The sequence below is a fragment of the Thunnus albacares genome, chromosome 3 (assembly GCF_914725855.1).
Source record: "Thunnus albacares chromosome 3, fThuAlb1.1, whole genome shotgun sequence".
Lineage (NCBI taxonomy): Eukaryota > Metazoa > Chordata > Actinopteri > Scombriformes > Scombridae > Thunnus > Thunnus albacares.
Window position 1 is genome coordinate 9,681,388 of NC_058108.1, and position 26,564 is coordinate 9,707,951.

At 41.1% G+C, this 26,564-nt stretch overlaps 2 protein-coding genes across 15 annotated transcripts in view; both read left to right on the plus strand.

The window, feature by feature from the left end:
- htt (huntingtin) overlaps window positions 1-2,520 on the plus strand; it is a 31,897-nt gene extending 29,377 nt beyond the window's left edge. For all 9 annotated transcript variants that reach the window (XM_044346281.1, XM_044346287.1, XM_044346282.1 and 6 more), the window contains one exon: window positions 26-2,520. In XM_044346281.1, coding sequence (XP_044202216.1) covers window positions 26-239 — 214 coding nt within the window. In that variant the 3' untranslated portion in view covers window positions 240-2,520. The remainder of the gene's footprint in view (window positions 1-25) is intronic.
- A 2,706-nt stretch (window positions 2,521-5,226) lies between these two features.
- The window catches only part of rgs12b (regulator of G protein signaling 12b), a 48,700-nt gene continuing 27,362 nt past the window's right edge, over window positions 5,227-26,564 (plus strand). For 5 of the 6 annotated variants that reach the window (XM_044346294.1, XM_044346297.1, XM_044346296.1 and 2 more), the window contains exons 1-5: window positions 5,665-6,161; window positions 6,885-8,208; window positions 8,562-8,801; window positions 9,457-10,449; window positions 16,206-16,325. In XM_044346294.1, the coding sequence (XP_044202229.1) occupies window positions 7,117-8,208; window positions 8,562-8,801; window positions 9,457-10,449; window positions 16,206-16,325 (2,445 nt within the window). In that variant the 5' untranslated portion in view covers window positions 5,665-6,161; window positions 6,885-7,116. The other variant, XM_044346295.1, reaches the window with a different exon arrangement.

Sequence of the window (26,564 nt, forward strand, 5' to 3'; positions counted from 1 at the left end):
CTTAACCCCCCTTGCTCTTAACCAGACTGCCACACGTAATCAGCCGAATGGGCTCCAGCGAGGTGGTGGACGTCAACCTGTTCTGCCTGGTGGCCATGGACTTCTACAGGCACCAGATTGACGAGGAGCTGGACCGCAGGGCTTTCCAATCTGTCTTTGAGACTGTGGCCTCGCCAGGCAGCCCTTATTACCAGCTGCTGGGCTGCTTGAAGTCAATCCACCAGGATACATCACTCTGAGGGTAGCGGACTGAGATGGACACGGAGGCAAAGAGAGTAGCTGTGGGGCGGGGGGGGGGATGAAGCACGCGGGGAGAAAAGTGGATTAGAGTGATGATTGTGGTAGGGTGAGAAACGAGCTCACCATATACACCTCAAGCTGAGACGGAGGGGAAGAAAAGAATGTGTTAGAATAATCTACTGTAGCCTCATCCGTTTCCCTCCTTTTCACTGATCTGAAATGAGAAGAACTACTGATGTCACCATGATGAATTCAGTAGTCAATCCGTATAACTATTAGGGTGTATGTTAAATGTAAAAGGACAGTCTCTGAATAGGAAGAGTGATTTATATGAAGGACACTGACTGCAAAACCTTCAAACTGTGGTTCTGCCTACAACCACAACCCCCTCCCCTGCACAGAGCATTCCTCGAGACGAACGACAGCACCTTCGAACACTTCCTCCTACCCAGCACCTTGATTAAAAAAACAAACATATAAAGATAACATTAATCAAACACAAAATTAGATTTATTTTCCTGTGAGGACTTGCTTGAGTATTGTGATGTCAGTAAAGTCAAATAGAGAAAAAAAAAATAGAAAATGCAAAGTATTTACTATATTTCAAGTTTCAATGCATCTATTTTTCAGTGCATTTTTTGTTAGAGTGCTTAAAGTCTGGTTAGGAAACTGACAATGGGCTGACACAGGAGATGTAGTCAGAAATGCCTGCTTAATGTTGTCAATAATTAGTATCTTTTGAAGACTTTTTTTTTTTTTTAAATATTTAAGTTACTTGTTGTCCTTATGTGACACACACAGAGTGAGTTAAATAGTAAAATATTTTATGTGTAAGAATGATCACTAATAGCCATAGTAATTTGTTTTCAAGATGATGATGATGAGAAGCAGGGGATGGATGTTGCACATGTAAACGTCACTGCAAAAAAAGGGCAACTTGTTTGCACCCGTTTCGGCAAGTTGTTACAGTTCCTGTATCTGTGCAGTGGCCTGTTGTGGATGCGTCATTGAGAGAACAAAGAACTAGACAGGTATATATTCATTTTCTGCCGCTTTCCAAAATTATACAGTTTTAATTGTTTTCAAGGGCCCATATACAGTATCAACACTTGACAGTGAAAACTGTTGAGCAAGAAAAATACCAAAATTGCAGTGTGGTTTTTTTAATTTTTTTTTTTTTTATCAGTAGCAGAGGGGGAAAACATTTCCTCATGATTTTATGATATTGCTCATCTGTCTAGTCCTTTTTTTTTTTTTTTTTTTTTTAATTTCTTTCGAGTCTTGTATGATGATCCCACAGTGCACCTGAATGATTCCACCTGTCCATTTCCTGTACTTTTTTAATTCTCAGGATGTTAAGATGTGATTATTATTGTTGTAATAAGACAAAGTAATTTACAGTCATCTTTAAATGGAGTTACCTTCGTATCTTGTACAAAGTAATTGTAAAGTAATATGAAAGCCATGGTGCATGATAAGAACTGTGTAAAGATGAGAGATCTTTAAATTGACAGTAAGACAATGTGATGCCATTTTCTTTTCTGTCTGTCCGTTTTAAAACACACACATAGATATATGATCAGAAAAAAAAAAGTGAATCAGAAGACCGCAGAATGCAGAAAGCAACAAGCTTATAGTGTTTTTATTGAAGACTTGACCTTGAGTTGCCTGGGAGCGTGCTGGGCTTCGTTACTCTGTACATACACTTGCCTTAGATAAAGACTGAATATATGTATGTCCTGTACACTGAAAGCTTGAAAGCATGCTTAGCATTACTGCTATTTTCTTGCATAGTCCTTAATACTGTATTTCCATGGGTACTGTTGTGTGGAAGAGATGCAACACAATCCAAAGGGAGCCTTGTAACCTTAGCAACCAACAGCAGCTTTGACAAATCAACAGAGGAGGAAGTGTAGCGTAGTGACGCCACGGGACAGCAGGAATTTTCTGTTTTTGTTGAGCTTTAAATATTGTTTTGTCTCTGTTAAAGATTGGTAAATATTTCATCATTCATTGTCTTTGTGCAGAATATTAAAAATACACCTAGCACTTAAAAACTTGAACTTCTTCTCATGTTGTTAGGCGCTTTCTGGATATGCAACGAGTCCTACAGTACATAAAAGTAAAAACATCACAGCGATTTTTGTTTGCTCAATATGGTACCACTTTCCAACCTTAAAGGCAATGTGACTGGTTTCCTTTGATCATGTTAAATTAATGTATTCACACAATAAATGAGTGAGTCCTCTGCTGCTTGGCAGACTGCAGCTGTTATTGAAATTCCAGTGTGAGGCCTCCCTGAAGCAGATTAAATGAACCTAAATGAGTCCTGTTTTCCCTCAGTAGGAAGATCAACAGTCTCTTCAGAGTCTATTTGGATTTTGTGTCGAGAGGGTAAAAGTAATGGAGGATGTCAAAACAACCTTTTTTTTTCTGCACTGCTTTAAGGAAATTATTCAAAAACAGGATTTCATACTGCTTGAGTGAACAAAGTTTCTTTTCAGTTTGTCTTTGAGTATCTTCTCCGGGCATAAGAAGAGCAAAAGACTGACTGGACACCCCTGCAGGGGGTAATGCGATTGCCCAGAAATCTTTTGTGGTTTTGGGAGATGGGCGTGGAGGTCAGGGACAAAGGTCATGTTCAACTGGTTTAACACGCTTCCCTTGAAGACATTTTTTTCCACTTTCCTCCCATTTGAAGAAGGAACAATTCAGAGCATATTTGACAACTTACATTGTCAAGTTACTGGTTTAATGTAATAAAAAAAAATAAACGCTGAGAATCATTTAAAGCTTTTCTCTGCCGGGTTCATAAAATGTCCCATAATGTGAACTGTCTTTGCGATTAACATGTTAGTGCTTGGCTCTAAAAAAATACCTCTTTTCCCCTTTCTTGAAAATACAGTTTGGCGACTACTTGCCGCTATTTAGAATTACTCAATGATCCTGTTTCTGTGGAGGCTGCAGAAGAGGCACAGACTAAGAATGATGGGATTCCCTTTCTTCAGTTTGGACCCCCAGCAGGACCCTCGGAGCCTTCACATTTATTTTTTACAATTGCCTGTAAAAAAAAAAAAAAAAAAAAGAATGAAAGAGATAGTGTATTTCAGTTGATTTGATTATTTTAAAGAGATTAATCACTGCATATGATCTGTTGAAAACATGAATAAATTATTTAAAGATGTTAAAGTTATCTTGTGTGATGCTCGTGATTTGATTGTTCAAAGGCAAACCAGAAGGTGTCGTATGTGCTTTCAGGTAAAGATAGTACAAATTTGATTGCTCAGCACACACAGGATCCACTGTGTCTCCACTGTGTTCCTGTGAAAATCGCACCAACATGATCAACCTGGGAGGTTACAACTATTAAAACGTTCTGCCTCGTCTTCCTCTGTGCCAGAAAGAACAAGCTGTTTCCACCCAACAAGATTAGCCAGAAGGGCAACAAATGGTCAAGCTGAGCTGGGCACACAGAAAATACACCATTTACCAACATGTTCTCATTGAAAAGGTCTATTGTAGCATATTATATTTATATCATGTCATGAATCCAGTTATCTGACCTTTAACTGACTTCTTACATGATCAAGTTATCACATTTTGCACAATTTCCTTTTCTCAGCAAGCCTGTAATTCCCTTTTATAGACCACACAGTATGAAAATATATGTGGCTCCTGGTTTTTTACAGGAGCCCATTAAGATGTTGCTTCATGATTAAAAGGTATTAACAAGATTACCCAGCAGCTACCATATGGCTCATGAAGCCCTGAGCTAAAATCATGATGGCCCAGGTATTAAGCAACTGCACATGGCAAACACTTCTAATGGCTGAACTTTACAAAGGGTTTTATCTTGTCATCTGTATGATTTACAGTCAGTATAGCACATATTTACAATGTAAAACTAAGTACATCATTAAGATGAGCAGATTCCAAGAAATGTACTGATATCCTAACAATGTTTTAGATATTTCTGTTGGAGCTTGTTGCGACTCTACATAGCAAAATCGGAACTTTTGAAGGTAAGAAAACCAACAATAGATCAACAGGTGTGTGAATGTCTTACTGTGTTGTAACTGGTTGTCTCTCTAGTTTGAAACAGCAATTCAGGTATCAAAGTTAAGCTACTCTATACACATCAAAGATTTTTTTTGACACTCAGACATGCAGATTTCTTGCTGAAACAGGCAACTTTTATTACATCACTGGCATGAAGAACAACTGTTTCATATTTAAGCTGTTTTGAGAATTTTGAGTAATTTTTAAGAAAAAAAAAGTTTCTGTGATCCCAACTTCTCAAATGTGAATATTTTATGGTTTCTTTAGTCTTCTATGACAGTAAACTGAATATCTTGGACTTGTGGACAAAACAAGACATTTGATGACATCACCCTGGGCTCTGGGAAACAGTGAGCGACATTTTTCATCATTTTCTGACATTTTATCTAATCAATAAATCATGAAGATAATTGACAGATTATAGACAACACTTTTTATTCTCATTCATTCATCATTACATTTATTAGCAATAATAAAACCAGCAAGATCTTAATATTCTAGTGTGAGAATCCAAACTAAATGTAGCAGCGTATCAGACAGAGCTTTACAAAATGAACAACTTATATCAATATCAGCTTTAAACTTTGTTATGTAATGTTAGTTTCGACAATTTATTGGTGATTGTATATTGGACCATAAGAAAACACACAGCGATTGACAAGTATGTTAAGTTTTCAACAACAAACAGGAACACCCCGCTCCCCTGTCCCCACCTGCCTTACCACCATACAAACTTATAATAAATAAAAGTAAAAAATAATAAACAGATTAATCGATAACGAAAAGAATTGTTAGTTGCAGCCCTGAGGCTTTTTCATCATAACTCATTATTATTATCATCTTTATGTTGTGTTCTATTGTATTAATACTGTAGCGATTTGAGTTTCACTATGAATGAAGAGTGCAGTACAAATTAAATGTATTATCATTATTATTATTATATTTAATACATAGTAGGGTTATCTTTAGTTCAAGGACCCTAACTCCAAAAACCAGACAGGGCCTGATGTCACTGCTCAGCAGCTGTTTGCCCTCAGCCTCAGTAAACTTGTCTTTCCCAGACATAATAGATAATATAGCCAATATGAAAATAAGGAATTTAAACACTTTACAGTGGATTTTCTTGCATTATTTGAACAGTTTGATGCCCCCCTCCCCTCCCTCTGCTGCCCACTCTCTAAACACACCTCCCTCTCCTCCGGTCCTCCTCCTCCTCCTCTTTAAGGCTACTTCGCCAGATGGTGCAGCCTTTTCTTTTGTTTACCCATCGTGTCCATGAGTTTACCTAACTAACCTTAGCTACAAAACTATGGCCACTGCCCGGGCAGCAGCATCGTCTGGCACCGACAAGTAAGTCATTTCTCTCACTACTTCTCCTAATGGGTGAACCCGCTAGACCAAAAAACGTCTTTTGTCGGAACATGAAAAAAAGACCTGCATCCACCTTTTTACTTTGCTGTCGCTGCTTTACAACTTGAGGCGTTATGTTACCCAGCTGTTGTCGTTCCCCTCTGCTGTCTCTCTTTCCCGCTGCGTGGTGGTAAAACACACATCAATACACGCCCGCTGTTATCAGTAAAACGCCCAACATTCATCAGCTCTACTAGTCACGCTGAATTTTTGACACCTGTGGAGTCCGGCGACTGTTGATACTTTTTATTTGGGATTTCTCAATCTAACTTTTGTCAATTTATCCACATTAACCGTTCACTGTTTTGACTGACAACCCGGGAAACCAATGACAGCATTTAAAAGCCTGTGTACACCGCCGTTGTCATGGTTACAGGCCGACATTCCAAAGAGCTGGAAATCGAGGGGCGGGACTAACGTTTAAGCAGGGGTGGATGCACTTTTTTCGAACAGTAAGTGACGGCAAGAAAAAAGTTTTTAACTCTTGTAAATGAACGGAATAACGCATGCACTCCTCCGCTGTAAAGTCATACTAATACATGCTGTTAATATCCCTCAACAACGGCCATTACCCTAAGAGACCTAGCTTTTGTTAGCATGCGCGGCTAACCTGCTAACGGCAAATGCAACGCGTCAGCTAACTTTTCTTACATTTTCATCTCAGTGAATGTTTTGGACTCTGTATTACCAAATAGTAGAACACGAACGAAAGCGAACCGCCACGTTACTTCTAAGGAGTATGCAACTTTATGAAAGTTAACAAGCTGAAGTTACCACACAGTGCAGGTGTTGTAGGCTGGGTCTGACCAATTTACCTGCATGTCTGCCAGGTGTGAAAACGCCTCTGCTTTGAAAACATGCTTCCCCATTGGACAAAAAGTGTTCAGACTCCACCCTATCCAGCTTTTGCCGCATGTAGAGTCCCTTCCCCTCCACACACTTTATTTACTACCATCACTGCACTCAATAACAGTATAATAATTGCATTCCTTGACATTTTGTCAGATTTTATTACCATATTGAGTTGCTATACTGCCACATAGGCTACACAGACAGCATATTTGGTCTACATATAAAATAAAAGTATGATAGAGGCTCAGGTAGAGACAACAGGAGTATGTTAGTATAGGAAAAAACTCTCATGGTTGACTTGGCTCTGTTCTGCTCTGCTGCAGGTAAATGAGCGGGAGCGACTGACACCAGGATGGGATTGCTTCAGTAGCGAGCCGGTGCCAGAGCTAAAGCCAAACTCTCACCCCTCTGCTGCATTTAGAACTGCGACTCATTTTTTCGTAGCAGCTTGACAGCAGAGCCGTTTGACAAGGAGACAGACAGTGGATATGTGTCCCTGATTGAGCATCACAGAGCATAGGGACGTATAATGACTAATTGAAACTCACTCAATTAATGGACAAGAGAAAGTTCCCTGGCACAATGTTCAGGCAAGGGGATGCATCATCCAAGAGACGCCCTGGTGGTGGAAGTGGGCTCGGTCTGCCCCAGCCTCCTCCACCCTCCTCATCCTCCTCCACTCAGCAGGGCCGTATCCGGGCTGTGGAGGTGGCAAGAGGGAGAACCGGGTATGGTTTTACACTGTCAGGCCAAAGCCCTTGTGTTCTCAGCTGCATTCTGAAAGGGAGCCCTGCGGACTATGTGGGTTTGCGATCAGGAGACTACATCCTCTCTGTCAATGACATCAACGTCTCCAAGGCGTCCCATGAGGACGTGGTCAAACTGATTGGACGCTGCTCTGGCGTCTTGAAACTAGTAATTGCTGAGGGAGAGCGTCACAGACGACACCATCACCACCAACGCACCTCCGGTGGTCGTCACCATAGCAGCAACACAATGGCAGCATCTTACCTGGACTCATGCTCTAGCGATGATGAGTTGGATGGTTTCTACGACAATAGTGTTAACAACAACAATAACAGCAGGTCAGGCTGTGGAGCCCGTGGGGGTTGGTACAAACCTAAACTGGATTCTAAGCAGCTGGGCATCAATCGGGCAGAGAAGGTGGTGGCGGAGCTACAGTCTGGAGGAATTTTTAACATGATCTTTGAGAACTCCAGTCACTCTTCCAGCAGCTCAGACAAGGACAGACCTGGGGTCACCTCATCGTCCAAACCACGTCCACTGTCTGATCCAGAGTTCCCCCCATATCGTAGCTCCTCCCGTTCTCAGAGCAACCCCATCCTACTTTCTGAGGAGGAGATGGCTCAGGTTCTTTGTGATGATTCGGTCTTCCTGGACTCAGACTTCCGCCATCTGCACCTGCACCACCATGAAGAGCAAGACGTGGATGTAGGAGATGGGGGTGACATGGGCTTAGAGCCTGGCGAGGGCATCCTCAATGTGGGCATGATTGTGGGCTATCTTGGCTCCATTGAGCTGGCCTCCACAGGGACGAGTCTAGAGAATGACAGCCTGCAAGCCATCAGAGGGAGCATGAGGCGCCTCAGGGCCGAGCAAAAGATCCATTCACTGGTCCTCATGAAGGTTAGATTAAATGTTCTGTATCCCATCTGAGGACAATAACTTGACATATTTGTTAATTCAGCATAAACAATAGTGGCTTAATGTAAACTCAGTTGCCTAGTAAGCCTTAATCTTGTTTGCCACAAGGCCTCAAAAAAGTCAACACTTAACAGGTCTGTTAGCATTTATACTTAAAGTGCTGGAATGCAATAAATAAAATGACAAGATTATTCTATTGTAGCAGTATAAACACAGTGTATCAAGATGAAAATTTGTCTGTCATCATGCAATTGCTAAGGATGTCTGGTAACTGTGATTGTCTCATTATTTCCCCTGCTATCAAGTCGTGACATGCGTTACGTATATCCTTCCAGGTCATGCATGACAGTGTGCGTCTGTGCAGTGACAGAGGTCAGGTCCTGGCCACCTATCCTGCAGAAAAACTTGCCTTCAGCGCCTGTTGTCCCGATGACCGGCGATTCTTCGGACTGGTCACAATGCAGGCCACAGATGACCACGATGACCGTTACTTCAGCAACGGAAGAGACGAAGAGGGTGGTTTGAGGACCTCCTGTCACGTGTTCATTGTGGACCCTGACCTCTGCCACCACCAGGTGTGAACAGAGAGACAGTGATGGAATATAATTGTGATTTACAAATCGCACTTCAAACGGAAATACCTCTGTTCCATTTATCACAACTCTATCAAGAGTAAAACCCGAATAAACGGAACTGAGTAAATGTGTTTATACAGATACATGGCACATTCTATTATGTAAAATCTGACCTGAAGACCTCACATTGAGGGCGTAGGTGTATTTTTCTACAAAACTGTAACAAAATAAGCCAGAATTCTCAAATATGTGTTTTTTGTAATTTTGTGTAAACACAAAGCAGCTGTAAAAGACATTTTCCTCAATAGAATACAGTCTAAAATACCACATTTCTGCTTCAAATGAGGAAATATCTCATTACAGAATAAGTAAATAAGAATAAGAATCTGGGCAAGCTTTCAATTCCAGCTTGGCAGATGTCAATAGTCAGTGCTACAGACATATTTTGGTTAGTACTCAAAAAGTATTGAGGTATGATGCTGCTTGATTTTTTTTGTTTACAGAAAGCCTTAAGTTTATTTAATTTGCTAATGCTAATCAGCCATAGAAATACTATCAGTTACATTTTATTCAATTAAAAAACATTTAGCAGCAGTACAAATATATACCTGTGCATTTTTTCAAACGTTTGACATTTAAATGCTTGTTTTCTCAGGTCCATTTGGGCGTGGCCATAAGGTTTGGCTTTGAGTGTACCCCTGACCCAGACACAGGAGGCTGCCTGGAATTCCCCCCCAGTTCCCAGCCTCTCCTCCAGTTTGTCTCTGTACTCTACCGGGACATGGGGGACAACATTGAAGGGGTCCGGGCCCGGGCTTTCCATGATCCAGACAACGATGCCCAGCAGAACCACAGCACCAGCAGCAACAGTGATAGTGGGATCGGCAACTTTTTACCAGAGGAGAAGAGCAACAGAGTGCTTTTAGTTGACCTTGGAGGTCCTCCTAACAACAACCATGTCTCTGGGCCACGCCACTGGGACAGTCCACCTTCATCCCAGCAGGCCTGGAGCCCCACCCTGGGAGCCGCAGCCTCTCACCCACCTCCTCCCCCTCCACCAGCTCTGAGAAATGGCCACTACCGCCACGAACCACACCTGGCTGACCTCCCTCACCCTCTCCCCTTGGCTCACCCTGACGTGCCCGGCAGGCACTCTCGAGGTGTCCACCCACACCACTACTCACCAGGGAAGCGGGGAGGAGCTGTGGGAGGAGGAGAAAAGAGAGGGGCTGGAGGAGGAGCAGGAGGAGGGGTGGAGCCGCAACGGTGGCTGCCAGTCCATGTACTGAGAGACTGGCGTCAGCAGCACCACCACAGCCACCTCCAGGGCCTGAGCAGCGATCAGGAGTCATACGCCGAATCCACCGACGGATGGTCATCAGCTAACTGCAGCACCCTGCCCCCGCCCATGAACAAGATCCCAGCCGACCGTTACCGGGCCCCACTGGCCCCTGGAGACCACCTGCCACCACCTGGAGGGAGCCAGCCTCCTCCTCCTTCACATCCACACACCCACACCCACCGGCTGGCTGCTCAGAAAGATGAGTGGGCTAAGAAGCTATTTGGTGCTGGTGACAGGGAGAGAACTGGGGCAGAGAGAGGTGAAAGAGAGAAGAAACGAGGGAACACCAAGGATGGAGAGAAAAAGGTAAATTTTTGATAAAATTGTGAAAGTGTTTTTATTAGTCATACCCTTGATTTTTCTATCAGTTTTCCTGCTGACCACTTATTTTACTCCTTTTTGTTCACATATTTTAACCTTATAAATGGTCAGTTTTTCCATAACAGTTCATTTTATGATGTGTTACGCTGTGCCAGTTTGCGGGTTGTGGCCTTTTGGAAGAGTTGTGTTAAAAGTGAACATGAGATGAGAAGCCCGGGCAGCAGGTAGCATCCCCCATCACACACCCGTGCTGTGGAAATTTACTCTGACTAGAGTCTGTCCAAGACTACAGTTTATCGAGGCTATAAATCCATCTGTGTTCATCCTCCGCGTTCTCACCCTTTCCCTCTCAACGCCCTGCATTTAATTCGTTCAGGTCTTGAATGAAGTTTCTTTCTCACTCAGATGTAAAACTTTTCAGTGGTTTGAAAGTCTCCATGGACCATGTTTACCCCACCAAACATGCCTGTACTATATTGAATAATGCGAGCACCCCAGTTGGCTCTCTCCCCAGGCTTAGTACAAGTGGATTGATAAGTTATTTATCCCCACTGCTCCAGTATCAGATCATATATTATGCACCAGCCAAGCATCTGCCTTCACTTGAAAACCACCTGTTTCCCTCCGTAATGAGTCTCACTGGTAATAGCAGAGCAGCTTTTCAGACAAGTTTTAGTGGAGTAAATGTATAGTGCACAACTAACAGCTTTATCCTTGCATATGAAAGTTATAGAGTTTCAAACAACATGGTTATATCAATTAATGTGACAAACAGTATATAAAAATGCTTTAAATTTTCCAATTAAGATAAATCTGCAGTTGAATACATTGGCTGCATTATTTAGTGGGAATACATTTCCTGTTGCATTGAGATGCAGTCCGTTATTGACTGTCTGCTATTGTTTACAGACAAAAGAAAGGAGCAGATACATACAGAGAGTGAAAGATATATATCCAGCCCGACTGGATTCCTTCTGCATTAACCTCTCATCAGCCAGACTGCTGAAACGCTCCTACAGAATCTTTAAAACTATGTAGGAAACAATTGCATCGTCTCTGACTGCATTTACATTTTAAGAAGTTGCTGGGGATAGACTCTTGATTCCTTCATATTGAAACAGGCTGGAGTTTCCCCAGTAAAGCTCTTAGAGGACAGGGTCCCAGGGACCCCAGGGGACAATCAGAGGAAGTGTTTACTAGGCGAGGGGCAGGGTAGAGGCTGACAGTGACAGGAAGGTGGATGTTAACCTCTCTGAAAAATGTCTTCAGACTGGAGACACAGAGCTTTGGAGGCTGTGGCTGTCACGGAATGCCAGCAGTTGAGACAAAATGCTGATTCTGCTGAGATGAATGTAGATTTGTTGCACTTCATCTATCTTTCATAAGTATGTAATACTTTTTTGAGCATTACCTGACTTGTTAAAAACAGTGTATGTGTATTAAGTGTATTGAGGCAATGTGATTTTAATTGCCTATGACTGTTTGCCACATGGTGGCACTGTTTCACTGTTTGGAACCTGCATTACCTTGATCCTCCATAGGAAACCAAGCCAGTTTTTTATTAAAAAAAGCTATACATTAATTTTTCTTGGTATCTGAAGTGTATCTGTCCAACAGAGTAGACATGATTTTTCTCTACTTTCATGACATGTTTGAATTGAATACCTCACTGTGGAATTAAAGTCTTTAAATATACCAAATACAGAAACAAGCAGTTTAATCTTGACTCTTGAAATATGATACATATATTATTTATTTTAGATTTTTTTTTCATTTATTGTATTTCATGTAATCAAAAAAGAACCATTTAATTATACTGACTGTGCCTTCAAGGCTTTAGCACATTAATTCAGCTGTGGTCAGATTAGTGTAGTGTTTAAGTGTTTTGTGTGTGTGTGTGTGTGTGTTTGGTTTTTATGTTGACAGCTGTATTGTTGTAAACAGGAAGGATACCTCTTTTCTGTGACATCGATAGCATGTGTTTGTGTGTGAGGAAGAGAGAGAGAGAGAGAGAGAGAGAGAGAGAGAGACAGGGGGGAGAAGATCTACTGCACAGATACAAGCTGCGAATTTCCCACTAAAATTTTTGTCTTTCAGATGTTTCTCTGAAAAAGCTCTGGTGCAGCCACACCCATAACAACCCCAGCACCACTGGCTCAGATCAACAGACATTCATTTTCGGTTTAATTTTTATCCAAAATCTCAGTTCATCAAAACCTTTTGTTTGCTTTCCTCATCTTAGCCATCATAAATAAGAGTTGTTTTTAACAGGTAAAACAGAGGTTATGTGAGAATATTTGTGTCAACATCAAATCAAATGTTCAAATCTGTGTTATCTGACACACACACACACACACACATACACATGCAGGGTTGACTCGGTATCCAGGCAACACCACTGGTCATCTCCTGATGAAATGCTGCCAAGACCTGCTCCTAATCAGCCAGTCAGATTCAACATGTGTTATAGTTTGGCCTCTGGAGCCTGTCAGCATTGATTCATTCCTCATTAGTCAACTAGGGTCCATTGATATATGCTCTATGCTACAGTGTCTGAAGAAAATGCCATTTGTGAGAAGATAGAAAGCACCAGAATATTACTGTTGTTCTCTAAGGACAAAAGAGCAACAGTTGTTAAAAGGTTAATTATAGACTAATTGTAGACTGTTTGAAGTCAACGCAAGACTAAGCTGCTTCTCATCTTAGTTTATAGCACCAGTCAGCTTGGTTACATCACTGTCAGATGGCTTTTAACAATAAATCTTGATGACCCAGTGACTAATTTTCTCATGTGCTCATTTTAGGCAGCAGTTTATGGCGTCATGTAACAGCTGGCCACTTTTAAGTTCAGTCATTCCAGTTAGTGGGTTTCCACTGCGGTAATCCTTACAAAAATATGAATATCTTGAATATGATTTGTATATATTATCATTAGCTTTATTATTAAATGAAAGAACAGTGAGCAGACACAGTAATAAAACCCAAATAAATGTCCATCTCTTGTTTTTGTCTCTGTGCTATGGCTGTGGTTGACTAAAGTACAATCTGGTACTGCGGGCAAAATGACAAGACTGTACATGCCTAAGTCTAACATGTGGAATTTAACATTTAAGTGGAAAAAAAAGAAACCCCTCTTAAACAGACATGCATGTGTAACAGCAAAACTCCAGACAAGGCTGCACTGATTCTGTTCGTGTAAGCAAAAGACGGTACTGTGCATGTTATGTTATATTTTCATTTACATGACAGTTAGACATTCAATTTTCTATACCACCTGTCCTAATAGTGACACTCAAGTAGAGCAGGTGTCCTTAGGTTTTATAAGACCTGGCTCAAAAGTAAATACACACACAGGCACCAGTCATATGGTGAAAGGAAATTGTTGCTGTTTTTCTATGTGGTACAGATTAAAATTTGTGTTTGGATAACGGTTAGGATAATTTACTATATGTTTGGATAATGCAAACAAATAGAAAAATTACCATATTATTATCAATGGAAACGTTTTTTTTTATTTAAGTTGTGTAATAATGTAGACATCCTCTGAATTTATGAGAGCATTATTAACAGGTAAACTCAAGATATGGTTTTTATTGAACATAGTCCACAGTCCACCAAGAGTGTGAGTACTGTAAAGTCCCTATGCACTAATAATAATAAAGAAATAAACTGAACAAGGGTGTGTTAGAGAGAATGAGTGGTCTGTTATCAAATTATTTATTACGTATATTTTTTCAGGTGTCTGTCTTATAGCTCGACAGATAATGGATATTTAAGGTTGATACAGATAACAATACTGATATTTGATAACAATATATTGGCAGCTATCACTTTTAATACAGAAAAAAATGTAGTACAATTATTATTAATTATTATTATAATTTTAGTACAGAAACACATAAACAGACATTTTTGATAAAGATCCCTTAAAGTCTCCTTCCACTCAAAAATGTGTTTTTCTTCTTGTTCCTTCACTTGGATGTTTGTGCTTCACCGTATGATGTATGTTTGACACTAGAAGCTTGTTTTCACATTCTTCTGTTGAAGGGGAAAGTTCCTCTGGGCTCATCTTAAACCTGCAGTGCAGGACTTTTACATGTAAATCAACACCAGTTACATTCAAGCCCTTGCCAAACCAGTTCACACAATGCTGGTGAAGTCTATCACTACCAGATAAATCTTTTTTGTATTTCACAGTATATGGAGTTTTTTAATCTTGTGTCTGTGGCGGCATTCCCGCGCTGGCACACTGGTAGTGCTGAAGGCGGCCGAAGCTAAGTATCCCAGAATGCATTTCATACCAACTGACGGTGATTGCTGTTGTAATTTTCACTGTAGAACTGTTAGTAGGTCACTTTATTAAATTTTAATACTTTTTCAGGTGAGAAAGTAACCATTTAGATTCCCAGTGGTCAGTTTATCCAAATAACGCCTGTTTGGAAATTTGCACCAATGTTAAGGGTAACCATAGAGACTTTGCTGGTTGAGCCGGCTAACTTCCAGTTTAGCTCTTCACTAACTTGAATGGGGAGAAAACAATTAAATCATGCAGCTCTTCTAGACTTTCCAAATGTTATCAGACCAAATGGATCAAATTCTGATAGTGAAATGAGTCATTTTGCCGGGGTTGTGACACTCCTCCGTTTTTTTATCCTCCGTTTTACAGCTGCAACAGTAGTGACATAGTCGGCTACAGCAGAGCCTATGACGTAAGCATGTGTCAACAGAGTTTTTGTAATTACTGTCACTGCCAAAAGGGGAGACAAAAGTTCTGCACTGCAGGTTTAAATCTGGGTGTAACTACCAGCATGATTTTGTGACATCACAATTAGTTTGGAGCCAATCCCAGTCTAAGTGTGATGTTGATTACACAAACACTGAGAATGGAAACATCTACACAAGGAGGAGACATCTTTTGTCCAGCAGTTAAACTTTTGAAATTAAAAATATTTGCATATTTATAGATTCTGGATTTTTCAGTGAGGCAGAAGAGTAGTGTAAATGTCATTTAAATGAATGAGATAATGTACCTTTCTGGTGGAAAAACTTAACTAGACACAAATGATTATTCAAAGTAGAGTATTTTTATGTATCTAAAACATGTCTGGAGGGGATCTTTAAATGTTTTTAAGATCTGTGACCAGGACATCTACTGAAGGTGACATTTTACAGTTGATTTTACAGTTGAAAAATAAACAATAAACATATTTTGGTGTTTCTATGCTGGAATTTCTTGTTACTTATTAGCAAACATATACACCAATACTAATATATCTGCCATAAACTAATATTGAAGAGTATAAGTAAAGAGTGACAAAGTATGAGAAGAGAGGGGGAGGGGAGTGAAATGTGATAAAAGACTGGGATCTTATGAATCCATGAATCCAGACCACTAAGAAACTCCCTGCATCCATCAGTTTTCCTATAGTTGGAAAGTCAATTCAGTTGGAAAGAGCATTATTTTATCATACTCATTCAGTTCTACACATTCACACCTGGGAGCTTCCCAATACAACCTAAAGTACCTTTCTTAGCGGAAGCTCAGTAGCAGGTGTTGAAGGGAAGACACACACTAACCCTTGACACCCCACAAACCTTTCTCACCTGGTCTGGGGTGAGAACTGGCAACCTCAATGACACCAGCTTGCTTCTCTGGCTTTTCAGCTACTGCCATCCCTACCTGTATGCACTGTATTACAAATGGCACACGAACTGAACACGTGTATCTTTTCTCCCCTCAGGGTGGTCGGTTCCGAGGTCTGACCATGGGCTTCCCTCCTCTCCCCCAGCGCTCCTCGGCCAGGCGCTCCTTTGGACGTTCCAAGCGTCTCAGCCTGGCCCGCTCCCTGGACGACCTGGAGGTAAGAGCAAATGCATGCAAACATACAGTACCAGCACACATATACTGTACATACATCCACCAATGAGTGTTGAGTGTTATTGCGATGCTCTGAACTGCCTCGTCTGACCGCTGTGTTGTTGTCACATTTGAGCCACACGTGCACCATCCATCTCTAATAATAGCAGCTCAAGCGCATCATACATCCTCACATGACACTTAAAGCCCTCTTCTCATATCACCATGGTAACATAGCAAATAGAACGAGCCAGTATGCACCTTTCAGCTGATATTTTAGGGTCATAGACTTAGATTAAGACATACAGCTTTGATAGCGGGGGACTGCTCTATATTAACTATGGTTACTATTTGATATGTGCAGCCACACATTTTGCTGTACAGGTTCAGCGTTTTCTGCCGACTGGGTGCAGTGTGGCTACACCAAGGCGAGAATCCTACTTTTGCTCTCCATTTAGCTGCAAGAAATGACCTGGTATCCAGTCATTTGAGAGACATGAGTTTTGCCTAACAATATGCCTATTTAGTCCTACTTTACAACATTTTATAAAGAGAAAGTCTACAGTGGGTACAGCGGCTGCTCTAGTACTCAGGCAGGAGAGATACAATAGACTGCTATCATGGCTACCACTGTAAGTGCCCTTGGGGCAAGGCCCAGGTTTGTACACGGTTATACTCAACTTAATTATGTTGAAATTTAAATATATGACAATCCATTTCCAGCATCTTTTTTTGTCAGCTGTTCCTTCAGTCTTAAAGTGAGTGAAAAGACAGCAGCTACAGGATAACGCTGTACACTAAAGTTAAACTGAAGTAAAACATACTGTGTGTTATTCTCATCATGGCCTGCCTGTGTGTATGTATGTGTGTGTGAAAGTTTAGGAGACCATAGAAGAGTCCTGCTGTCTGTGAGCGCGATTCATAACAGCGGCGTTGGTTGTCTCTGTTATCCTAAGATAGAGATCAGAGGAAAGCTAAATGTTTCCGCCGTTTAGTGGCTACTTGGGCACCCTGGGAGCAGATAAGCAGATTCCACTATGTTGCTTCAGTAGTAATAGTTTTTCATATACATTTTTGGCATTTTTCCTTTATTGGACGGCCCAGTAGAGAGCGACAGGAAGTATGGGGAGAGAGGGAGAGAGACTGGATGTCAGGACATGCTGCAAAGCTCCCTAGCTGGATTCAGACTGGTTGACGCTGCTTTGTAAGTCAACATGCCCAAAACCATATTTAAATATAATTAAACACACAATATGTAATTTCTGTCGTTAGGGGTCTCTCAATCAAAACAATAACAAAATATGGAGTTTGATGATCTTGTGAAGTAGTGTGGGATCATGGGAGTTGTTGTCTTCACTGTTAAACAACCAGCTTCTCCCGGTTAGGATTACTTCAGTGGTCATTGCTCAGGAGGTTTTTACCTGGAGCTGATTTATCCGCAGAGGTCTCCTCCTCTCCAGAACAAACAGACCCAGGGATTAAAACCAGTAAAAACACTGAATAATGCAGTTTCACATTAAAAATCAGTGTTTCTCAGACGCTGCTCGGCGGACACAGGACATAAGAAGGGGCTGGAAGCCGAGCTGCTGTTAACATTTGCTTAGCTTGTTTCTCTGATAATTTAAGATCCAGACATTCAGCAGGTTCTTACCTGGAGCTGATTTATCCGCAGAGGTCTCCTCCTCTCCAAAACAAACAGACCCAGGGATTAAAACCAGTAATAACACTGAATAATGCAGTTTCACGTTAAAAATCAGTATTTCTCAGATGCTGCATGGCGGACACAGGACATAAGGAGGGGCTGGAAGCCGAGCCGCTGTTAACATTTGCTTAGCTTGTTTCTCTGATAATTTAAGATCCAGACATTCAGCAGGTTTTTACTGGGAGCAAATTATCCACAGAGGTCTCCTCCTCTCCAATACAAACATACAAAGGGAATAAACAGGTAAAAAATACTGAATAAAGCAGTTTCACATAAAAAAAATCAGTGTTTCACCGACATATTAGTTACTTATGATAGCCTTAAAGTGTGTAGCTATGTGTAGATTTTCTGAGAAAAAAAATCTTCTGAATAAATTAAATTCCTCAAAGAGAAAATCAAACGCTAGACGACTTAAAGCTCCAGATTGGCTGGCTTATAATGGAATTGGAAAGGGGTTATACTTTGCTGTACTAATCTCCATGTTGTGCCTTGAAGCTGCCTGACAGAACACATTACAAAGACCTTTTCACAGGTGCACACGATGGCTGAATTCCATTAAGCTGCTTCAGTTTCAGGGTCCTGGTATTGTGCATGATGACTCATTGTCACACTGTCATGGCTTATTGGGAATAGAGCACAGCCATCGTTAAAGAGGTACTGCACACTTAAATGTGTTTGTTGAGCTGTAAACTAAATGATATGACTGCGCTGTGATGAAACACATCAATGCCGGTGTTAATATTGACATACATAGACGAGAGTCGGCTGGTTGGGGCTTATCTACGTCATGAAATTTATATAAGAAAATAACGTTAACACCCACCTACCACTCTTGTTGAGCCGCTAGCTCAGCTACAACAAAGTTACCACACAGAAACATTTACAAAGGGCCATGAATTTGCTTCTGAATGTGACTCTCTATGTTTCCAGCGTGGACACACAGAGTCTGACAGCAGCTGCTCATGGCTGGTTAGCTCTGACTACCACCTCTACATCACTATTCATGCTACACTGAGCAGTGGTCAGTCGGTGTCCCCTTACCTCTCATGTCACACACTACGTAGCCAGGTGGCCACGCCCCCTACAGTCGTCTGCTGTGCAGTCCTTTGCTGCATTTTTTAAATATGCTTGGAGGGAGGGAGCTAGCAGAATTTGGGTGTGCAGTTACTCTTCAATGTTATAAGTTACACCTGAGCCTTTCCTACAGGGACAAGTCAAAATGTCTGCTGTGAAAAAGACCTATACAACATAGCCTCCATTCCATCATATATATATTTTTAATCATGACACAGATAATAACAAAAACCACACAGCAGGTGGTAATATTTGAAGCATCCGTGCATTTCAGTAGACACTTGGATTGTCCACCGTTGTGTGTGTTTCTCTGTCCCATTGCCAGACCATCCCATTGCAGGGTTTCTCTCTTCTTTTCTCCTCCTCACCCTCATTCCCCGACCTCCCTCCCCCTTTATTCTACCTTTTTCTTCCGGTCGTTAGGCCTTTTTCTCTTGCTGCACATGCTGTAATGTCCACAAACAGAGAGGGCTTTGTGTCGGGAGAAGGGGGAGGAGAGAGAGATTGATGTGTGTGTGTTTGTGTTGAGGGGGGTGGGTGGTGGGGTAATGGGGTTCGAACTTAGCCTGCACTTCTAATGAGCTCTGATGAGCACCAAGCTGACATTCTTCTCGTTAGTGAGGCCTCAACACAAAAGTACATAGAGTATGTAGACACACACACACACACACACACACACACACACACACACACACACACACACACACACAAACATACGAAGAGATATGCATGCACATACACAAACACATTGCAACCTGAAGTCAGTAACACTCAAACACATAAATGCACATAAGCTTACTATGATTGCACTATAATTGCAGTTAGTTTACACACACACACACACACACACACACACACACACACACACACACACACACAGTTCTCAGCCATCTTGTTCACTGTGCAATTTAAGCCTTTCTAGCAGCTTTCAGACTTCATGCTGTTGTTGTTTGAAGTGTGTGTATAAAATATGCACAGTAATGTATGCACAGTGCATGTTGCCAAAGCTTGAGGCTTGCTGCTTATCTTGTGATGGGTCTAATTGTAGAGCTCAACCCTAACACACTTAACCATTACACACATACACGAATATGCAAACAAACAGACATTGTCTTATGACAACAGTAAAGGGAAGGAAGTCAGGCTGTACACATCTGCCCCTTTCCAGCTGTGTGTCGATCTTAAGTTGGAGTATCTGCCATGTCATTAACATATACTGCACATATATATGCTCTTATCGTATTTTTCGAGTCAGCAAGATTAAAAAAACACCCTCACATGCAGCTAACTGAATTAACCATTTGAAAGGACGCTGACACACACGCAAACAATCTCAAGTGGTCCTAGAAGGCTGAACTGTGTATGGCAAGGTGACTGTGGGTGCAATTCGTCCCAGCTGTATAAGCTATTTACTAGTAAGACTCACAAATGAAAGCAGGCACAAATAATCATTTAGAGGTCATATGCACAAATTTAAGTACCAAACAATGCAGACAATAGGCTGATTGCAGGGCTGATTGCTTCTGTTTCCTCCACAAGCTGCAACATAATGATAGGTGGAGGAAGATGAAATTTCCCTCTAGTGTAGCTCAAGCGTTGGTGGGAGAGGCAATTCTAGCAAGGGAAAAAAAAGATGTTTTACCAGTGCACACAATGTTCTCTATATGTTTTGGAGAAGAGAGTGAAATGTGAAAAGCAATCAGCCGTGGGGCTATCTGGTGGCATGTTCCCTCAGGGGAAAGGTTTTCACAAAGTAACAGTTTTATTCTTTACAAGAAGCCTTCTGTGGAAGGATGCACATATTGTTTAATTTTAGCAGATCTAGTATTTTACAGGGCCTGAAATTCATTTTTCAAAATGGGGGGGAATTCCCCCCCTTAAATGCTTCATATAGGGGGGATTTATACACTTTGGGGGGGGGGGATACTGCTTAGTCTTTCTTTTGATGGCTCCCTCTTTTCTCTTGTCTCCATCCTTTATACTTTCCCTGTCCACTTGTCTCCTCTGCTTCATCTCTTTCCACTTAATAACAACTCTGTTTAAAAAGGTTGCAAGTTTGTCTTTATATGCTTGCGAGAGATGCTGCAACAGCAGAGGGGGCTCATAGCCTTGTAGAGAGCGAGAGAGAGAGCGCGCCATGTGTGTTGTCCAGGGTAGAAGTCGGTCGGTCTGATGCAGCGCTTCCGGCCAGTCGTCCTGCATTCAGCACCAGTGCAAACGTTGGCTGGACATTATCAGACATTGCTGTAAAGGCGTGCGGGAATTCCCCGCAGTATAAGTGCTAGATTTGCGGTAATCGATGAAACTATGCACAATACCCGCAATCCCGCACTGAAATTCAGGCCCTGATTTTATTTAGTCTACAGAGAAGTTAATGCTGAAAACTCTTATTTAAAAAAAAAACTATGGTATTCTGGTCACTTGTAATCTTACTGGATCCATTTTGAAAGGTTGGTGGCAAAAAGGTTCAGATGATTTAAACTTTGACCGCAGGAGCGAGTTAAAAAATCTTAGCAGTGCACAATACCCAAGGTGGTGCTGGCTTAAGGTTTGGCAGCACTAAAGCTAAAGCAGGTCCAAAGAGATTCCTCTGGTCATTTGGTTTATACAACCTCAATGTAAGTTTTGTATAACATTCCCCAGATTACAGTAATTAGTGTAGTGCCCGTTCAAAACGTCCCTGTTCTGAACAGGCCAATTGCTTATTATTTCTTGAGAACCGCATGTGTATGTGTCAAGTGACAAACATATCAATTAAAACAATAAGGATTCAATAAATTAAATGGTTTAAATTCAGACAGAAACTTCACCAGTGAGATTAAATTGAGGTTCAACCATAGAAGTAGTTTACGGCCTTCCATTGGTTGATTCTGCTGCCAATCAAACATGTCTGCACTCCTATTGGCTAGTTATACTGCCTCCACCGCTGTTTTTTTTCTCCTGTGTGCAGGTGTTCTTCTCTCTCAGGCAGTTTAACTAAGCGAGGCATGTGCCTTTATCTCGCTCAGCAAGTGAGAGTCCAGAAGCCCCACCCAGATATGATGTGGCGGTATTTATATCAAACAGCCCTTGCTGCACTCAGACATGGAGCTGAGCAGCTCACTGTTCACTTGTTTATTCAAAGTGTATTAATATCAAACATGTCGTGTGTCCAAATTGCACCAAATTCGACATTGCATGTCCTTGGGTTCCCAGCAATGAACCCACCAAGTGTGAAGTAGATCAGATGAATGGCTCTCAAGATATTCAAAGGACAAACATACAGACAGACAGACTGTGAGAGAGGTTTAAATAGTGGTTATCATATGATTTATTTTACTGTATATATTATATATGTTACAAATGTTTTCAAACTAAGGGGTCAATGTTTGTTGTCAATTCAGTGTGAACTCTTGAACTTGTTCCTATCTGAGGGTTGTTTGTTGACCTCTGGGGTTAGCTAGAGATAAACAACCCTTTGCCTTAAGTCTATTGCCTAGATGAGCTAAATTTAAAAGATGTCCTTGCGTGAAGTCACTGACCATTAGGTCTCTGTAAGTCATAGTATGACCATACTTGTTTGTAAGAGGGTGTAACAGTTTGTGGAAGTGTCCATTTAAGGGCCTGACTGTTTTTAACTTTTTGAGACGTATAAAACTGTCTGGTTTGTGTGGTCGCAATCTTTAGAGAAAGGGATGGCTTAACAACATGCTTTCTCTCCAAAAATACAATTGGAGACTCACTGTCACACTGTCTGTTGTACAATTGTATTTTTGTTTTGTTTTTTTGTATATGGACATTTGTATAATTGTTACTGATTGTGTGAAGGATTGTACAGTGTTTACAACTGCTTCAACAAGTAACAAGGTTTAATGTTCTCTCTTGTGTCTTTGTGTGTTCTTGAGTGAGACATGCAAAAATTTCCATGACAAGACAGACATAGATTCATAGATGAACTGCAGTGCCCGTTCAAAACATGTCTGAGACATCCTGCAGTAAGTCTTGAATGTAAATGCCATGTTTCGTTCACAGTACAAAGTTCAATAGTAGAGCATAAGTCTCTTAAACTTTTTCAAGTCATTATCACTATGGATGTAATCCCACCTATGCCCATGTTGTGGGTTGCAATGGCAGGATGGCGGTGTCCGTATTTCCGCTTGTTGACTCCACTTGCCAAAGAAGCAAATCAATGTTGTATATAAGGTGTTTTTTATATATTTCTCTAGAACGGCTCATTCAAACAATTTCACACTCGACACTGCACTTCCTTGAGCCCCCAGCAATCCACCTGCCAGGTATGAAATAGATCGGATGAACGATTCTCGAGATAGGTGAAGGACAAACATACAGACCGATAGAGCTTCCTTGCTTTATTGTTAGATGACCCTTAAAGTGGCTATGTATAATCAATATTTTTATTTTATAGTTTCTATTATAACCAGGAATTATCACTCAACTGTGCAGCTCCCCATGAATTTATGAAGCTTTATAGCGAGCTTCACCTCATTGTTTTGCTGTCAAGTCTACAACTTTAACCCACAGTTAGTGACCAGCTGGTGAGCATAATCGAGAATTTACAGTAGCAGTTAAAGAGCCAGATATTTCCCTCAGCAGTTGGTAGAGACCCAAACCAGAGCTAAAAGAAAGTGAATGTTGGATTTACATTCACCAGATGGACAGAAACACGACTTTGAATGATAATGTTGCTCCGTAACTGCTGGATGCGTAAAATAAGCAACTGTTTAAACAAATGTTAGATAACAAGTTCCCCATACCAACTTAAAAGTTAACGACAATCGGTGTTGTGTTCAAAACTGTTTCTGCTGTCTCCAGGTGACCAAAAGATAATTATTGCAACTGTAATATTTTCATCATGTCATATCCCATTTTTGATACCATTTATGGCTGTCATTTTATCAGCAACAGACATTCAATATTTCTTTATTCATTAATGTCTTTCTATATGTATTCTTTTTGTGCACTTTCCCTTTGATTGCAGATGGGCATAACATTACAGACATGTTGGATTTTCAATATTTGTGTAGTTTTGAAATACCAAAGCCTGACAGTTTCTATCTAACTTATCATTATCATCTACTACATAGACGTGTGCCTGTTTGTGAAGTGTATGTTTGTGTTGGTTCATGCTTTTTATATCTCTGTGCTTGTACTTGCATGACTTACCCAAAAGCTAATTGACTTAGAACCATAATGTTGTCATCTACCCTGCCAAGACAAATGCAGTCTGTCTCTCCATGGGGAATTGTGGGAACTCTCATCTAATCTCACACACAAACAGGCATCATGGCCTAAGCACAAGACATTTGCCTGACAGTTTCCACTGTGCTCTGAGGTCAACTCACCTTAAGTTTAAGTTCAGGATCTGTCAAATTCCCAGCAAACTTACATGTGATCTAATATCTAATGCTCTAACGATTAGAATGTTTAAGAAAGGCAAAATATTGTTATGAGTATTTCTTTGTCAAACAGTGGTCTGATAAGAAAAACATCTTAAACCTTAAATGGTGTTTTTAAGTCTTTCATAATACAATACTCACATGCCCATACAGTATGGAAGTGATGGGAGGCAAACCCACAATCCTTGTTCTGTGCAAAAATGCATTCTAAAGTTCATCTAAAGCTAATATTAGGCTTTGGCAGTTTCATCTGGTCGAGTCAGGAGGGTATCTTCCAAACTTAAGGCCATTTTGGTGCAAAATTCCCCACACTGTGTTGCCTTGCTAAGCCGCAGGGAGCCACTGTGATAAAAAGAGTGAATTTTTGTGCTAAAAAGGCTGTCACTGGGAAGCTATCCACTTGCTTTGATTAACTGTGACTGCTGTGGGCTCATATTGACTTTGGTACAACTTTGGCATGCATTTTTTTGTTTTACTATTTTTTTTTTTTAAAGAGAACCAGGACTGTGGATTTTGTCTTACATTGCAATAGCATGAGGAGGGGATCTCCTAACGGCCAGTATGGACAGAGTTAATGATTACAGCAACAAAAACTGTTTTAATGTACCGAATATTGAGTATTGTTTCGAGACAGACTTATTTTAATTGTAAACCTATTCTTTAAGGTTCAATTATGGCTCAGTTGCTCAGAAAACTCCATCTGCTGTGGAAGGCTGTGATATGCAGTTGAAAGCTCTGGAAAATGATAGAAGTTGAGATTTTTACTTCAAAATAAGTATACTCATTAAACATCCATGTTATTATTGATAATTATTAATAAGTCAAGGATGAGGCTTGCAATATTTGATGACCAAACAAACAAACAGTCTTTTTTCAGACTTTAGAAAGCTCTCTCTGTAGTCACAGAAGACATGCAGTGATATACAGTTTTACATACTGAGTAGTACTAACCCTGATGAGTAAACTGATCTTCATGTGAAAGCTGTTGAGTTCCCCTTTAAAACAAAATATTCAGCCAAACTTTTACATCATGTCTGTCTATGTTTTTCACACACAGCAAAACCAAATGTCCAAGCCAAATGTTGAACACCAATGTAAATACAGTGCTGGGATAGACTCCAGCCCCATAGTGACTGTGAATTGGAATAAGCGATATGGACACATGAAGGAACTCCTCCTAATTATGTGAACACAGGGCCTGAATATCTTTGTGACATTACTTTAAAACCCTTTCCAAAGCTGTTTAAAGTGATGTTTGTTGTGCCTTGTAGTGAAAACATTTGTGTTCCTGTTGTGTGATCGACTTCCTGTGTGTTCCTGTCTGTAAAATACATGAATTTATCAGTGCTCAATATGAGTGAAGTGGTGCTTCACCCGCTTTCCTCACCCCTGGGCCATGTAGAGGATGGGCAGGAGAAGGGTTTGTGTGGGAGGGAGGGGGTGTTAGGGTGAGTACCGCCACTGTCTGTCAAGGCATGTTGAGGAATGCAGATATTTCCTAGCTCTGCTGTACGCAGCCATATCATAGATTCAGATATCAGTCCTTGCTGTCAACTCACTGTTTCTCTCACTCTCCTTCTACTTGTGTGCATGTTTGTATCTCTCTTTCTGTACTCTGTCGCCTCTCAGTCCTCCAGGATAGATCATTGCTAAACCCTCAGTACATCCACTTCTCCCTGTTTTGCCTCTTTCTCCCCCTTGTTCTCCACCCATCATGAATGTCAGTTTACTCTCCGTGCTCCAGAGACATGCGTGGGGCATACTAAGCAGATGACAGAAGAGCACTGAGGGTAACACATTCACCCAGCACTGATCTTATGTGTGGGTGTGTGTGTGTGTGTTCCTTAATGGCAGGGGTCTCCCTCTGCAGCCCTGCCTCCGCATTCGTCTAGAACGTGTGTATGTGCGGGTCTCTCAGACCACAGCAGTGTGGGTGGAATAGAAATTATACAAGGGTGGGTGGGTGGAAAAGCAGAGAAAGAGGAGGGGGAGAGCAGAGAGGCAGGGCAAGGGAGACGATAGAGAGAGAGAGGAGGGGAGATGAGAGAGAGAGAGAGAGAGAGGAAAGGGG